General features: G+C 37.8%; 1 protein-coding gene across 7 annotated transcripts in view; it reads right to left on the minus strand.

The window, feature by feature from the left end:
- Nucleotides 1-17,013, minus strand: part of STK33 (serine/threonine kinase 33) — a 176,872-nt gene that overhangs the window by 51,115 nt on the left and 108,744 nt on the right. For all 7 annotated transcript variants that reach the window (XM_028501585.1, XM_028501581.1, XM_024118912.2 and 4 more), the window contains 3 exons: nucleotides 12,681-12,819; nucleotides 10,318-10,406; nucleotides 8,390-8,474 (listed from right to left, as the gene is read on the minus strand). In XM_028501585.1, coding sequence (XP_028357386.1) covers nucleotides 8,390-8,474; nucleotides 10,318-10,406; nucleotides 12,681-12,819 — 313 coding nt within the window. The remainder of the gene's footprint in view (nucleotides 1-8,389; nucleotides 8,475-10,317; nucleotides 10,407-12,680; nucleotides 12,820-17,013) is intronic.

Raw genomic sequence — 17,013 nt, forward strand, 5'->3', positions numbered from 1 at the left:
GGGAAGATCCCACATGCCGCGGAGCGGCTAGGCCCGCGAGCCATGGCCGCTGAGCCTGCGCGTCCGGAGCCTGTGCTCCGCAGCGGGAGAGGCCACAGCAGTGAGAGGCCCGCGTACCGCAAATAAATAAATAAATAAATAAATTAATAAATAAATTAATTAATTAACAATATTGACTGGGTGACTGAGATGACAGAGCAGGAAGACTGTGAACTTCCACAGACACACCAAAATTACCACCATTTACAGAGCAACTGTCTATAGGAATGACCTGAAAACCAGAAGAAAACAATTTCCACAACTAAAGACATAAGTAGGAACTACAAGAATATGGATAGGAGGGGTGCAGACACAGTAGAGTTAGGACCTATGCTCTCAGATCGGCGAGCCACAAACAGGAGGAATGTCACGGTCTTGAGGTCCTCCCCAGGGAGTGAGGGCTCGTGGTCCCACATCAGGCTCCCCAGCCCAGGGGGCACTGCACCAGGAATACAAAGCCCCCAGAACGTCTCCCTCTGAAAACCAGCAGGGCTTATGTCGGGGAGAGCTGGAGCGCTACAGCAAACAAGAGACTCCACTCTTCAAGGGTGCATACAAAATCTCACCCACTCTGAATCCCAGCTCAGAGGCAGTACTTTGAAAATGGGTCAGACCCACTTGCTGATCTTGGAAAACCTCCCAGAGAGGGAGGGAGCAACTAGGACTCCCCCTGGGGACTGGCAGCAGCCATTTTGGGGAGTTCATTGTAACACGTGGACACTGGTGCTGGTAAGCACCATTTTGGATGCCTCCCCCTAGCTTATTAGCGCCAGGACCTGCCCCATCCACCAGCCCCACACCCCCTGGTAGACAGCTGCCAAGACCTGGCCTGCCCACCAGCAGACTTACACCAGCACTAAGCCCCCCATACCATTCAGACGCCATGTGGGAACCCAGCCTTGCCCACCAGCAGGCCAGCAGCAGCCCCATGCAGTTAACCCTGCAGTAAGCCTACCCCACCTTCTAGCAGGCCCAGAGCCACTGGACGTGACACAGCCTCAAAGCCAACCAGGCTGGGGGCCAGTCCCACCTACCAGTGTGCTCACAGTAGTCAGCCCCACCACAGCAGAAGGGTACATGCAGCCCACATAGGAGTTGCCCCGAGAACATATAGCTCCAGTGACCAGAGAGGAGCATGCTGCTGGGCCCCACAGGACATCTCCTATATAAGGCCACTTCTCCAAGATCAGAAAACGCAACCAACATACCTGATACATAGAAATAGACACAGAGAATTGGGCAAAATGAGGGAAAAAAAAACTGCAAAAAGCACAAACACATGAAGTCTAAATAATATACTACTAAACAACCAGTGGTCCACTGAATAAGTCAAAGAGGAAATCAAAAATACCTAAAGAGAAATAAAAATGGGAATACAGTGATCTAAAATCTGTGGGACACAGCAAAAGTAGTTCTAAGAGGGAAGTTTATGGAGACACAAGCCTTACCTCAGGAAACAAGAAAAACCTCAAATAAACAATCTAGCCTTACCCCTAAAGGAACTAGAAAAAGAAGAACAAACAAAACCCAAAATTAGTAGATGGAAGAAAAAATAAAGATCAGATCGGAAATAAAAGAAATAGAGACTAAAAAGATATAGAAAAGAACAATGAAACTAACAGCTAGTTCTTCAAAAAGAAAAAATTGATAAACCTTTAGCAAGACTCATCAAGAAAAAAGATAGAAGACACAAATAAAATCAGAATGAAAGAGAAGTTACAACCAACACCACAGAAATACAAAGTACTGTAAGAGATTACTATGAACAATTATATAACAATAAAATGGACAATTTAGAAGGAACAGATAAATTCCTTGAAATGTACAATCTCCCAAGACTGAATCAGGAAGAAATAGAAAATATGAAGAGACCAATTACCAGTAATAAAATTGGATCAGTAATTTTAAAACTCCCAACAAACAGAAGTCCAAGACCAGATAGCTTCACAGGTAAATTCTATAAAACACTTAAGAAGAATTAACACCTATCCTTATCAAGCTATTCCAAAAAGCTGAAGAGGAAGGAGGATTTCCAAACTTATTCTACAAGGCCAGTGTCAGCCTGCTATCAAAAGCAGGTAAAGATACCACAAAAAAGAAAATTATAGGCCAATATCACTGATGAACCAGATATAGAAAAACCTCAACAAAATCTTAGCAAACCAAATTCAATAAAACATTAAAAGAATCATACACCATGAGTAAGTGATATTTAGTCCAGGAACTCAAGGATGGTTCAATATCTTCAAATCAATCAATGTGATACACCACATTAACAAATTGAAGGGTAAAAACCATATGATCATCCTAATAGATGCAGAAAAAGCTTTTGACAAAATTCAACATCCTTTTATGACAAAAACTCTCCAGAAAGTGGGTATAGAGGGAACATACCTCAATATAATAAAGGCCATAATGACAAACCCACAGTGAACATCATACTCAATGGTAAAAAGCTGAAAGCATATCCTCTAAGAGCAGGAAAAAGACAAGGATGTCCACTCTCACCACTTTTATTCAATATAGTATTGGAAGTCCTAGCCATGGCCATCAGATAAGAAAAAGAAATAAAAGGAATCCAAATTGGAAAGGAAGAATTAAAGCCATCACTGTTTGCAGATGACATGACACTGTATACAGAAAATCCTAAAAATGCCAACAAAGAACTATTAGAATAAATGAATTCAGTAAAGTTGCAGGATACAGAATTAATATTTAGATATTTATTGCATTTCTGTACACTAACAACAAATTATCAGAAAAAGAAATTAAGAAAACAATCCCACATATGGATCAATGGAACAGAATAGTGAGCCCAGAAACAAACCTACACACCTAAAGTCAATTAATCTTTGACAAAGGAGGCAAGAATGTACAATGGAAAGAAGACAGTCTCTTCAACAAGTGGTATTGGGAAAGCTGGACAGCCACATGTAAATCAGTGAAGTTAGAACACACCCTCACACCACACACAAAAATAAACTCAAAATGGCTTAAAGACTCAAATATAAGACATGATACCATAAAACTCCTAGAAGAGAACATAGGCAAGACATTCTCTAACATAAATCATACCAAACTGTTCTTAAGTCAGTCTGCCAAGGCAATAGAAATAAAAGCAAAAATAAACAAATGGGACCTAATCAAACTTACAAGCTTCTGTACGGCAAAGGGAAACCATAAACAAAATGAAAAGATAACCTACAGCCTGGGAGAAAATATCTGCAAATGATGCGACCAACAAGGGTTTAATTTCCAAAATATACAAACAGCTCATACAACACAACAAAAAAAAAAACAAACAACCCAATCAAAAAATGGACAGAAGACCGAAATAGACATTTCTCCAAAGAAGAGAGACAGACGGCCAACAGGCACATGAAAAGATGCTCAACATCGCTGATTATTAGAGAAATGCAAATCAAAACTACAATGAGGTACCACCTCACACAGGTCCGAATGACCATCATTAAAAAGTCTACAAATAACAAATGCTGGAGAGGGTGTGGAGAAAAAGGAACCCTCTTACACTGTTATGAGAATGTAAATTGATGCAGCCACTATGGAAAATAGCATGTAGGTTTCTCAAAAAACTAAAAATAGAGCTGCCACATGATCCAGCAATCCTACTGCCAGGCATATATCTGGACAAAACTCTAATTCAAAAGGCTACATGCACCCCTACAATCATACTAGCACTATTCACAATAGCAAAGACATGGAAACAACCTAAATGTCCATTGACAGATGAATGCATAAAGAAGATGTCATACATATATACAATGGAATACTACGCAGCAGTAAAAAAAAGAATGAAATAATGCCATTTGCAGCAATATGGATGGACTTAGAGACTATCATACTAAGTGAAGTAAGTCAGAAAGAGAAAGACAAATACCATATGATATCACCTATATGTGGAATCTAAAATATGACACAAATGAACCTATCTACAAAACAGAAACAGACTCTCAGACATAGAGAAGAGACTTGTGGTTTCCAAGAGGGAAGGGGAGTAGGGGAGGGGTGGATTGAGAGTTTGGGGTTAGCAGATGCAAACTATTATATATAGAATGAATAAACAACAAGGTCCTACTGCATAGCATAGGGAACTATATTCAATATCCCATGCTAAACTATAAAGGAAACAATATAAAAAAGAATGTATACATATGTATAACTGAATCACTTTGCTGTACAGCAGAAATTAACACAACATTGTAAATCAACAATACGTCAATTAAAAAAAAAAGACAACAATCCCATTTACAATTGCATCAAAAAGAATAAAATACCTAGGAATAAATCTAACTAAGGAGGTAAAAGACCTGTGCTCAGAAAACTACAAGACAATGATGAAAGAAATTGAAGACACAAATGGAAAGATATACCATGCTCATGGATGAAGAATTTATATTATTTAAATGACCATACTTCCCAAGGCAATCTAGAGATTCAGTGCAATCCCTACCAAAATAACAATGGTATTTTTCACAGACTAGAACAAATAATTCTAAAATTTGTATGGAAACACAAAAGACCCTCCTGAATAGCCAAAGTAATATTGAGAAAGAAAAGAGCTGGAGATATCATGCTGCTTGATTTCAAACTATAATACAAAGTGACAGTAATCAAAACAGTATGGTACTGGCACAAAAAACAGACACATAGATCAATGGAGCACAACAGAGAGCCAGAAACGAACCCACACTTATATGGTCAATTAATCTATGACAAAGGAGGCAAGAATATACAATGGAGAAATGACAGCCTCTTCAATAAATGATGTTGGGAAAACTGGACAGCTACATGCAAAAGACTCAAAATGGACTAGTTTCTCATACCATATACAACTTAAATAATCTCAAAATTGATAAAGGACTTAAATGTAAGACCTGAAACCATAAACCCCCTAGAAGAAAACATAGGCAGTATGCTCTTTGACACAGGTCTTAGCAATATTTTTTGTATGTGTCTCCTCAGGCAAGGGAAACAAAAGCAAAAATAAGCAAATGGGACTACAACAAATTAAAAAGCTTTTGCACAAAGAAGGAAACTATCAACAAAGTGAAAAGGCCACCTGCTAAATGGGAAAAGATATTTGCAAATGATATATCTGATAACAGTTAATAATCAAAATATACCAAGAATCATACAACTCAACATCAAAAAACCAAACAACCTGATTTAAAAATGGGCAGAGGACCTGAATAGACATTTTCCAAAGAAGACATACAGAGGGCCAACAGGCACGTGAAAAGGTGCTCAACAACTCTAACCATCAGGGAAATGCAAATTAAAGCTACAATGAGATATCACCTCCCCCCTGTCAGAATGGCTACCACCAAAAAGACAACAAGTAGCAGATGTTGGTGAGGATGTGGAGAAAAGGGAACCCTCATGCACTGGTTGGTAGGAATGGAAATTGGTGCAGCCACTCTGGAAGATAGTATGAAGATTCTTCAAACAGTTAAAAATAAAACTGCCATACGATCCAGCAATTCTACTTCTGGGTATTTTTCTGGAAAAAAAACCCCAAAAACAAAAATACAAATTTGAAAAGATGTCTGCACCCCTATGTTTAATGCAGCATTATTTACAATAGCCAAGATATGGAAGCAACCTAAGTGCCCACTGATAGACGAATGGATAAAGAAGATGTGGTTTACATATACAATAGAATACTACTCAGCCATAAAAAATTCAATCTTGCCATTTGCAACAACATGGATGGTTCTTGAGGTTATTATGCCAAGTGAAATAAGCTAGAAAGAGAAAGACAAATACTGTATGATCTTACTTATATGTGGAATCTAAAAAACAAAACAAACACTATAATACAAAATGGATACAGGTTCATAGATATAGAGAACAAATGGGTGGTTGCCAGGGGGGTGGGGGGGTTAAATTTTCTAGGTGGTTGGGATGTGTTTGATGCTCATGTGAATGTGTGTTAATTTATCTAGCCTTTTTCTGTCTGGCTTTCTTCATTATACTAGGTAATGGTGACTTAAAGGTTTCCAACTTTTAGGAGTTTTCTCTGTGATTGAACACAGGATTCATTTTTGCAAATGTTACACTGGATATTTTGAAATTTTCTGAAAAACATAAATTCTCAAAATGACTCAAGAAGATGTGAAAAACTTGAATAACCTAATATAAATTAATAATAGAAACTTTATCCCCCAAAGGGTATCAGGACCAAAAAATTTTAAGGGGAAATTTCATCAAATAATTAATGAACAGGTAATTTCTATTGTTTAAGTGGTTCATGAGCATTCAAAAAGTGAAAATATTTTATTTTTAAAATGAGGATATTATAACCCTAACATCAAAAAAGACAAGGGCAGCTGAAAGAAAGAAAGCTACACTCAAAGTTCCTAAATAAAGTGGTGACAAATTGAATATGGCAGTACATTAAACCAAGTGGGGTTTAATCCAAAAGTACAAGGATGGTTCAACATTTTAAAAATCTATTAATGTAATTATTTCAATAATAAATTTAAAGAGAAAAAATATATGATCATCTCAATAGGTACAGATTTGAATAGACATTTCATCAGAGAAGATATATGAATGACTAATAAGTACATGAAAAGATACTCAACATCATTGGTCATTAAGGTAATACAAATTAAAAATCACAATGAGATACTACTTCATAACCACTAGAATGGCTATAATTAAAAAGATAGATAATATAAAGAGTTAGCAAGGATGTGAAGAAACTGGAACTCCCATACATAGCTAGTGCAAAGGTAAAATATTAGAGCCACTTTGGAAAATTGTTTGGCAGTTTCTTACAAAGTATAAACATAAATAATATATGCCCCAGCAATTTCACTCCTCAGTAGCTACCCAAGGAAAATGAAGCACATGTCCACATAAAAACTTGTACACGAGGGACTTCCCTGGTGGCGCAGTGGTTAAGAATCCGCCTGCCAGGGCTTCCCTGGTGGCGCCGTGGTTGGGAGTCCGCCTGCCGATGCAGGGGACATGGGTTCGTGCCCTGGTCCGGGAAGATCCCACATGCCGCGGAGCAGCTGGGCCCGTGAGCCATGGCCGCTGAGCCTGCGCATCCAGAGCCTGTGCTCCGCAACGGGAGAGGCCACAGCGGTGAGAGGCCCACGTACCCCAAAAAAAAAAAAAAAGAATCCGCCTGCCAGTGCAGGGGTCACGGGTTCAAGCCCTGGTCCGGGAAAATCCCACATGCCATGGAGCAACTAAGTCCATGCGCCACAACTACTGAGCCTGTTCTCTAGAGCCTGCGAGCCACAACTACTGAGTCCGCGAGCCACAACTACAGAAGCCCGCACGCCTAGAGCCCGTGCTCTGCAACAAGAGAAGACAACGCAATGAGAAGCCTGCGCACCGCAATGAAGAGAAGCTCCCCCCTTGCCGCAACTAGAGAAAGCCTGCGCACAGCAACGAAGACCCAACATAGCCAAAAATAAATAAAATAAAATAAATAAATTTTTTAAAAAGCGTAAAAAAAAAAAAAAACTTGTACACGAATGTCCATAGCAGGATTATTCATAATAGCTCCAAACTGGAAACAATCCACATGCCCATCAGCTAATAAATATATAAACAACATACAATGGACAACTGTACAGCAATATAAAGAAACAGATTGCAACAGGGATGTACCTCAAAAACATCATGCTATGTGAAAGAAGCCAGGTGTATAAGCCTACATATTGCATGATCCCATTTATATGAAATGTCCAGAAACAGCAAATCTAGAGAGATAAGGATTAGTGGTTACCTGGGGTTGGGATGGGAATGAGATTGAGTGCAAACGGGCATGAGGCAACTTCTGGGGGTAGAACTGTTCTAAAACTGGATTGTGGTGATGTTGCACAACTCTGTGAATGTATGAAAAAATCACTGAATGGTACATTTTTATGGTATTTAAATTATACTTCAGGAAAGCTGTTAAAAATCACATTTAGAAAAATGGGAAACTTGGTTTATAAAATATATTTAATCAGTACCCTATGAGAAACCACTGAATGGCAATGAAATTGGATAAAAAATGGAAAGAAGCAAAACATACTCATGATTTTAGCATGAATTAATAAAACAATAATTAAGTTTGGGTGTATGATTACCTAAGAGACATAAACAGCTATAAGAAGAGCCCAAAGAAATAATGAAAACTATAATCTTTGAAGATAAGAACTATGAGAAATCTGCTAAAACAACTAAAATTATTTGACCTAAGAAAAGGTAGCTTGATCAGGGCCATTAAGTCATGATGTGAAATTGAACTGCTCAAGTTTTAATCCATACTAGTTGTTCTACTTTTTCATATAGAAAAAAAATCATTTTAAGTCTACTAACTTACCCATATAGATAGGTGTCCCACATGTGGTCTGCAGCATGGCTTCACTCCTTCCTTGCTTCTTCACCGCTAAACCAAAATCAGTCACCTACAAGAAGAAACTCATACGGAGTCACCTGTGTTCCAGTCCCAGAATTCACTCATTCTGCAAATAGGACTTTCACCGCATTGTATTGCATTTAATTCAGGGATTCTTCAGGACGGAAGGGCTTTACTTGTATTACTAATAAGGACCTTGCTTCCCCTCCCCACCCACCCCTCCTTGTGAAGAAGAAACTTGGTAAAGAGAAGCTTGGTTTGTCAAATCTTGAGAAAACACCCATGATGTTGATTGTTCATTCCTTCTAATTAAATTCACCAGTTCAACATAGGAAGTTGTTCTTGCAAGAAGGCATTTAACTTATTTTCAAATAAAAAAGTTATTTTTACAAAGTTCTTTCACTGTAAAATACATTCTGGCCTTAGTAAGTTTATCATCTATTTTTCTGATGCTCAAGCTATGTTCAGTTTAAAGCACTGTTATAAATGCAAATCATTATCCTCGTCAGCACTCAGGGAAACTCCCCCCTTTAATAATTATTTATAAAACATTATCTCTAGTAAAGGCTATCTTTTCTTTACTATTATTTCCTTTGTGTTTCTAGAGTATATTAATTTAAAAAATTATTATACTATTAAAAACTACGAGAAGCAAATTAACAGGAAAAAAACCACAATATAGCTACAAATACACAGGAGGCCTACTGCTGCAACTGCAGTCTTTCTGCTCAGTTCTAAATCTTGGTCATTAAACATTTGGTTATTAAATATTCAGTACGTGCCCTTGGTCTTGTCTTCCAAGTTGGAACAGCCTTGGGCTGAAAGCAGAAAAACACATTTATTGATCACACAACCAAAGATAGGCTTTTGGTCCACAGATACTGAATGGAAAGTTTCCAGTACCGTATGGAGTAAGAAAATATTCCTATCAACAATGTGATATCACTATTTTTCTAAAGAGATTAATAAATTTCTCCAGGAGTGTTCACATGATCCTACTTGGAGCATTATGATACATATCTTCCTCCACAGAAAATTTATACAGATATCAAATATATAAAAGCTTCATGATCCAATTCAGTTCTTTGGAGAGCATTTATTCCTTTATGCACAAAATATTAATTGAGCACATACTATGTTTCAGGCACTACTCCAGGTACCAACAGTGAATAAGACACACAGAATTCCTGCTCTCATAGAGCAGGAAATATTTAAGAACATTTACTTTACTTGGATAAAACAACAATGCCGTTAAACCTATTTAAATGCAACAGAGCAAGTTATTCACAGACAACATTTTATTCCTAAATTAACACATTCATATATTTTGAAAGCAGCCACTTTTAAAGTGCTAAGTAATAAATAATGTATCCTATCATTTATTTGACATTAAGGAACACTTAATTTGAATAAAGTCTTCAAGAATAAATACTTGGCACATTAATTTTTCTAAGGACATAAATATTAATACCCAAATTATTAAATTTGGGTATTTTTAAATGAGAAATACAGACTTTAGCATTAATTTAGTATCAATGGCATAGCCAAGGTGCACTTTTTCTCTAGATCTGTAACACATTTACATCAAATTACCAGGCATAATTTCGAAATTAATTAGAATTAAGAGCATCTGTTTGTTTGCTATTAACTAATGATTTAGAACTATCCAAATGAATACGTACTTTAGAAAAATTCAATAGCACCACTTAACTTGTAAAATTATTCTTGTCAGTCACAACCTCTTTTGTGAAAAATTTTAATTTTTTTAGCACAAGCACTTAGTTTTGGCTGCTTAAAAGCTTTCAAAATGTATCTAAAAAGAGGATGTACTTTGCCACTTCACTATCAAACTGTTTATAGGCAAATACTTACCACCATTTCTAATATCTTACCTTTATGTTTAAGGTCATTTCATCGTTAGCATCAATAAAGCTGCTTTTAACCATTATGTTTTCCAGTTTTAGATCTCTATGTACTATATCTACCAAGAAAATAAACAACAAATCAAATGAAATGGATAATGAAAAAATAATTAGAGAGGACACAAATAGAACAAATAAATATACTTGACCAGTTAACATCCACTGTTGAAAAATTTGAGGAGGGCCAGGTATAATCCTGCCCTCTTCTATTCCCTGATATTCAAATCCCTTTTCTCCATGTTTCTAACCTTAGGAGCCATTTTCTTTGACTCCCTCACCTCTCCCCAATCCCCTGCTGCTCCAACTGGCTGCTCTTCATGACAAGTGGCCTGGTAAGTGTGGAAGAGGATCCTGTCCAAGGTTAGGTATTCCCTGGAGGAGGGAGACACGTGTACTTACAAGCCCGGGAAGGTTTCCCATGTCCTTCGCTCTTCAAATAGAGGATTACTTCTTTACGTCTATGCATATGTTATTGCCAGTATAAACATTTAACATACTGCAACCTGGCAATACGTATACAAACTACACTTATTTCAGTATATTTTTCTACAACATCAGTACCACTTTCCTACTCTATACATCAAAATTAAAAACAAAACCCCCTGAGACATAAAATCTCCAGTTGAACATGTCAGAGCTCAGGTAGGACTTTTATGTACATGCAAATACTCTCATGTACCAAATATTTCCTTTGCAAATAACTGATTCAATTCATATCCATAGCAATCATTTCCCTAAACTTAAAAAGTTATAGGCATAATTTCTGGAAAGATGAAGCTGAATGAGCCCTGGACTGGCAATCATACCTAATTATTTACAGTTCCCTTACACAGTTCCAGCCTGTGTTGGAATTTTTATTGTTTCTATTGTTCTCCTTATCTCTTCTTACATAAATACCACAAAATCTTAATTTTAATTTATCTTTATAATATGTTTTACTAGTTGGCAGGGCAAGTCTCTCTGCTGCCTCTGCTGTTCTTCTTTTTCATTGTTTTCTTTACTATTCTCACCCATTTCAAAATAATTTTATCAAGTTCCATGAAAAATCCTGCTAAGATTTAGTTTGAAATTATACTGAATTTACAGCTTAATGTGGGAGAATCGACATTAGCATAATATTAAGCCTTTGGTTTCCTGCCCTTGCAAAAATTGTTGCCCTCTGCCTGGAAAGCCCTCCCTTTTTCGTCTGAGTTTGTATTCTTCAGCTCAAGTTTTGCTTCCTCTGTGAATTCTTCCCTGACTTTCCAAGTCAAATGAGGCACTTAATATACCTATGCTCCCTGCACTTTATATGGCTTTCAGAAATTATCATGTTGCATTACAGTTTGTTTTCTGTACTCCATCTCCCATCTGCCTCTCAATTTCCTTGAGGGGCAGGTGCCTTGTCTTTTAACTTCTGTAACTCTAGAACTAACCACAATGCTGTAGGTGCTCAAGAAATATCTCAAGAAATATATGCTGAATGAACCCCTGGGTTCCAGTACCAGCTCTGCCACACCTAACCATGTCACTTCACCTCTCTGGAACAAAGCTTTTTCTCATCTATAAAATGAGAAGTTTCTAAAGTCACATGTAAGCCAAATTAACATTGAAGGAAAAAAAGCAGAAGCACGAGGAAAAACAGTAGCAATAACACTAAAGAACAGTAAAGCAATTAGAAGAATTAGAATAATATTAAAATGTGGATTTTAAAGTAGTGAAAAGATTCCCATATGGTACTATACTGGTGAATACGTATCATTATACATTTGTCAAAATCCATAGAATTTTGGATATCTATGGATCCAAACTATGGATTTTGGGTTATAATGATGTGTCAATGTAGGTTCATCAATTGTAGCAAATGTACCACTCTGATGGGGGATGCTGATAACGGGGCAGGATGTGCATGCATGGGCAGAGGTATCTGGGACTCTCTGTAACTTCTCAATTTTGCTGTGAACCTAAAACTGCTCTAATAATTAATCTAAAAATTTTTAAATGCCTAGAATATATAGATTTTTAACATTATTAATATATGTGTTTTTAGAAATTTCACTTTTATTATTGATTTTCTATTTTTGATTTGATAATATTAGCTTCTTTTCAAACTGTTCTGTAGAAACATTCATAATTTCATCTTGTCTGTGTACAATGTAATTGCATACCTGCCTTGCTTCTAATTAAAATATATCTATAAAGTTAAAAAGGAAAACGTTTCTTAATTTTTAAAAGAAAATCTTCCATATTAGTAGGCATTATTTCTGTGACTATGAACCCTGAATACAATCGCCCTTAAACAAAAGTGGTATCTGCGCTCATGGAGTCAGTGAGCTGGGTGATCCTCTTCTTACCCTTATTGTGAAGATAGGCTATAGCTGAGGCGAGACTTCGAATGATCCACCTGGTCTCATTCTCTGAGAAATGACCTTTCCTATCCAGAATTTCTCTGAGTTCTCCATCTTCACAAAGCTCCATCACAAGGTACACTTTCTGACATAATAAATTTAAAAAGAGAGACAGAGAGCACAAATTTTAGTTGAGGATCTTTAAAATGTTATATATTGTATATGTATAGCAGAAATATGGTTACAATCGACCTATTCATTCAAAACTATTTGTTATCTATCATGTACAAGATACTATGCAGGATACTAGAGGAGAAAGGAAGCATAAGACACATAGTCTTTACCTTCAAGGAGTTCAGAGTTTAGCTATAATCACAATACCATGGGGTAATGGCTGACAGAAGAGGAATGCCCGAAATGTGATGAGGTTACAGAGGAGGGGAGCCTTTGCCCAAAGAATGCTCACTGAAGAGGCAACATATAGGCACGTCTGGATGACTGAATAGGGATTTATGGTTAGAGAATATGGGCAAGAACAGGCATAGCACATGGCATTTGCAGACTCCAAAGCTCAAAACAACACTGGTAGGACTTCCCTGGTGGTCCAGTTGTTAAGACTCCACACTTCCATTGCAGGGGGCGCAGGTTCTATCCCTGGTTGGGAACTAAGATCCCGCATGCCAGCGCTGCAAGGCTAGGAAAAAAAAGAAAGAAAGAAAGAAAGAAACCAGCGCTGGCAGTTAAAGAATAACAAGTATCTCAGTGTTAATAGCACTGGGAGTTTGGTAAGTCAGAGAAGACTGAGATGGTGAGGGGTGAGGCCAGAAAGAACACGTTGGTGTCAGGCTGTAAGGAGTCTTGGATGTCACACAAAGGAGCTGGGATTTTTTTTTTTTTTTCCCCATATGCAATAAGGAGCCACTGAAGATTTTTAAGCCGATGTCTGGAGTGGGGGGAAAGGTATGTGCTACTATCAATTCTGCATTTCTAAATGAGCACTCTAACAGTAATGAGGAGCAGAACTCAACAAACTTTTTTCTGTAAAGGCCAGATCCAGGTAGTAAATATTTTCGGCTTTGAGGGACATACAATCTCTTGCAACCACTCAACTCTGCTGTTACAGCATAAAAGCATCCATAAACAATACAACAAAACTTTATTTATGGACTTTGAAATTTAGCTTCATATAATTTTAACATGTCATGAAATATTACTCTTTTACGTTTTTTCCAATCATTTAAACATGTAGGGCTTCCCTGGTGGCGCAGTGGTTGCGCATCCGCCTGCCGATGCAGGGGAACCGGGTTCACGCCCTGGTCTGGGAGGATCCCACATGCCACGGAGCGGCTGGGCCCGTGAGCCATGGCCGCTGAGCCTGCGCATCCGGAGCCTGTGCTCCGCAACGGGAGAGGCCGCAGCAGAGGGAGGCCCGCATACCACAAAAAAAAAAAAAAAAAAAAAAAGTAAAAAACCTGGCTTATGTGGCCATAAAAAAACAGGCCACATGCCACTGGCTCACATGCTGCGTAAGCTGACCTCTGATTATAAGGGTAGGTGTGAGGCACAGAATGGAGAAAAGAAGGAAGAAGAAAAAGATGTGAAAATACCTGGCGGGAGAAATAGTGGGACTTAGTGACTAACTGGGTATAAATTGTAAAAAGCCACAAATGAAATGCCTCTTCCATATTTGCTGTTTCTGTGCATACATATTAAGATCACCTTAGGTATTCCGATAGCCAAGTCATCTATTAAGTCAAAAAGATTCACAGTCAACTAAAATGCATGTCTTTTTCATACCTATGCTATTCAGACACAGACTACCCTCCATGTCTTCATTCTATCCTATACCACATTTTCATTGCTGTTTTTAAGATTCTGGAATCTGATTCTATTCTATTACCACTACTAGTGCAACTTCTGTGTTCCGTCAGCAAGCACGAATACAGGAGGAGAAGGCTAACAACCTTTCTTCCTATAGTCAAAATTCTGACTCACTCAACCTCAAGATGTTTAGAATTTCAAAAGTAACTACAGAATGCTGCAAAGTCTAACACGTAAATAAGCTTTTGAACTAGGCCATATATTTTCCAGTGACAGCACCGTAGGGATCATGAAATGAAATGGTAAGTGAACTATTTGGAAGGCAAAGTTATATTAGCAGTGCTTACAATATAAATTGATGTCATTTTAAAATGTGTACGTTGATAAAAGTTATATCAACAGAAGTTTTTTTACAACTCTTTCTATAATTATTAAAAGTAATCGTGTAGACCTGGAGAACATTTGGACTCACAAGAAACCCTACACAGTCAAACTGCATGATCAGCATTACTACCTTAGCCTAACCCTTCAGGTAGCAGTTTCCATTCATCCTTAAGATGGCTTCAATGGAAGGTCTAGGCATTTGTGTGAGTTGGGAAGATGGGGAGTCAGATGTGACCTGTGTGAATCAAGGGCAAACAATACATAAAAAAGACAATCACAGATGATGGTTTCTTTGGCCTTCAAATTATTCTAGATTTGGACTCCCACTTGTGCCCAAGATGAAGTAACAGATCAGACCTACCCTCCCTCCTGAAACAACTTAAGAAATGGACGAAATGCATAAAATAACAATTTTCAGACATTAGACATCAGACAGCATAGGGCAGTGATCCCTGAGAGAGGTGAAACCTATGAGGCCAGCCCCGTGATTATCCTAGCTTACTGTCTGGAGAGAGTTTCCAAGCCACAGAGAAGGGAAAAGGAATCCAAACAGAGCCCAGCAGTCTACATGAACTGAGGAGATGGTGCTGGGAGTCCCTGAAGGCCAAGACAACTAAAGTTCACAGAGAAGATTACCAAAGAGGAGAAATCTATGGAGAGAAAGCTCCATAGGTTTGCAGAGGGCCACCCTCGACTCTTCAGCAAAGTACCAACCAGCACATATGTATGAGGAAACAACCCAAAGTTAGGAAAAGAACCATGTGAAAAGATCACAAGGAACAATCACTGGCGCTTACACATGGCCAGGAAGGGTTTGTATTCCCATTAGCCAGAGTGGAAAATCTCATTATTCATGGGGTAGAATACTCAAAAGGGTCTTCCCTCATTAGTTAGGAAAAATTAGCCCTAGACCAAAGGCTGCTCTGGTGCCACCTAACAAAGCTTAAAGCAAGCTTGAAAAGTATCAAACTATTTCCAATAACTTAACTATGTCCCAGAATAAAGCTCAAAAATAGTTGTAAGAATATAAAAAATAGCCAGCACCCAATCAAAAATTAACAGGCATATAAAGAAGCAGGCATATAATGAAGGGGAAAAAAATCAATCAATTAAAACTGACCTAGAAATGGCACATATGATAGAATTAATAGAAAAGGACATTAAAGGTTATTATAACTATATTTAAGGAGGAGGAAATAGTGAGCATGTTAAGTAGAAACATGGAAGATAGAAAAATGATCCAAATCAAATTTCCATTGGAAGGGATAAACAGCACATATGATGCTACAGAAAAAGAGATTACTGAATCTGAAGATATCACAATAGAAACTCTGCCAAATTAAACAGGGAGAGAAAAAAGATTGGAAAAAAATGAATAGAGCATCAGTAAGCTTTGGACAATATCAGGCAATCTCATGTGTACTTGAGGTCCTAAAAGTAGGAGAAGGCAGAAAAAATATTTGAAGAAATAATGGCCAAGATGTTCCTTAATTTGATGAAAACCATAAGCTCACAGATTCAAGAAGCTCCATGAACCCCAAGCCAAGATACATGAAGGCAACTATACCAAGGCACAACATAATCAAATTGGTTAAAACTGATGATAAAGAGCAAAACTATTCTAAGCAGATTTGAGGATAAAATAAGTCACAACTCTAAAACTGAAAAAGTAGAGAAGCCTTCTGGCACCACTGCCATATATTGCTCCCATAAAAGGTAACTGTGGTCTCTAACATTTATCAAGCACTTCTAATGAATCAAGAATAATGCATAACGCAAATTGACTACTGCTGCCTTAGAGACTGTCAAAGGAAACAAAGAACAATAGCTAACAGTCGATGAGATGTATGCTTTATATTTGCTTTCCCATTTAATCCTTCAACAACCAAATGAGGTTGATACTATCACTAAACCCATCTTACAGATGAGGAAACTTAAGTATAGAGAGGTTGAGTAACTTGTCCATGGTCTCAGAGCTAATAAGTGGTGGAGCCAGGATTATATTGCACAGGCAATCTGACCCCAGAGTCCACATGCCTAACCACTGTATCACACTGCCTCCGAGCAGAGACCCAAGCCCACGTGCATAAACAACTTGAAGGCAGAATGGCAAATAACCCAGGCTTCAGAACAA

The sequence above is a fragment of the Physeter macrocephalus genome, chromosome 16 (genome assembly GCF_002837175.3).
Source record: "Physeter macrocephalus isolate SW-GA chromosome 16, ASM283717v5, whole genome shotgun sequence".
NCBI classification, from domain to species: domain Eukaryota; kingdom Metazoa; phylum Chordata; class Mammalia; order Artiodactyla; family Physeteridae; genus Physeter; species Physeter macrocephalus.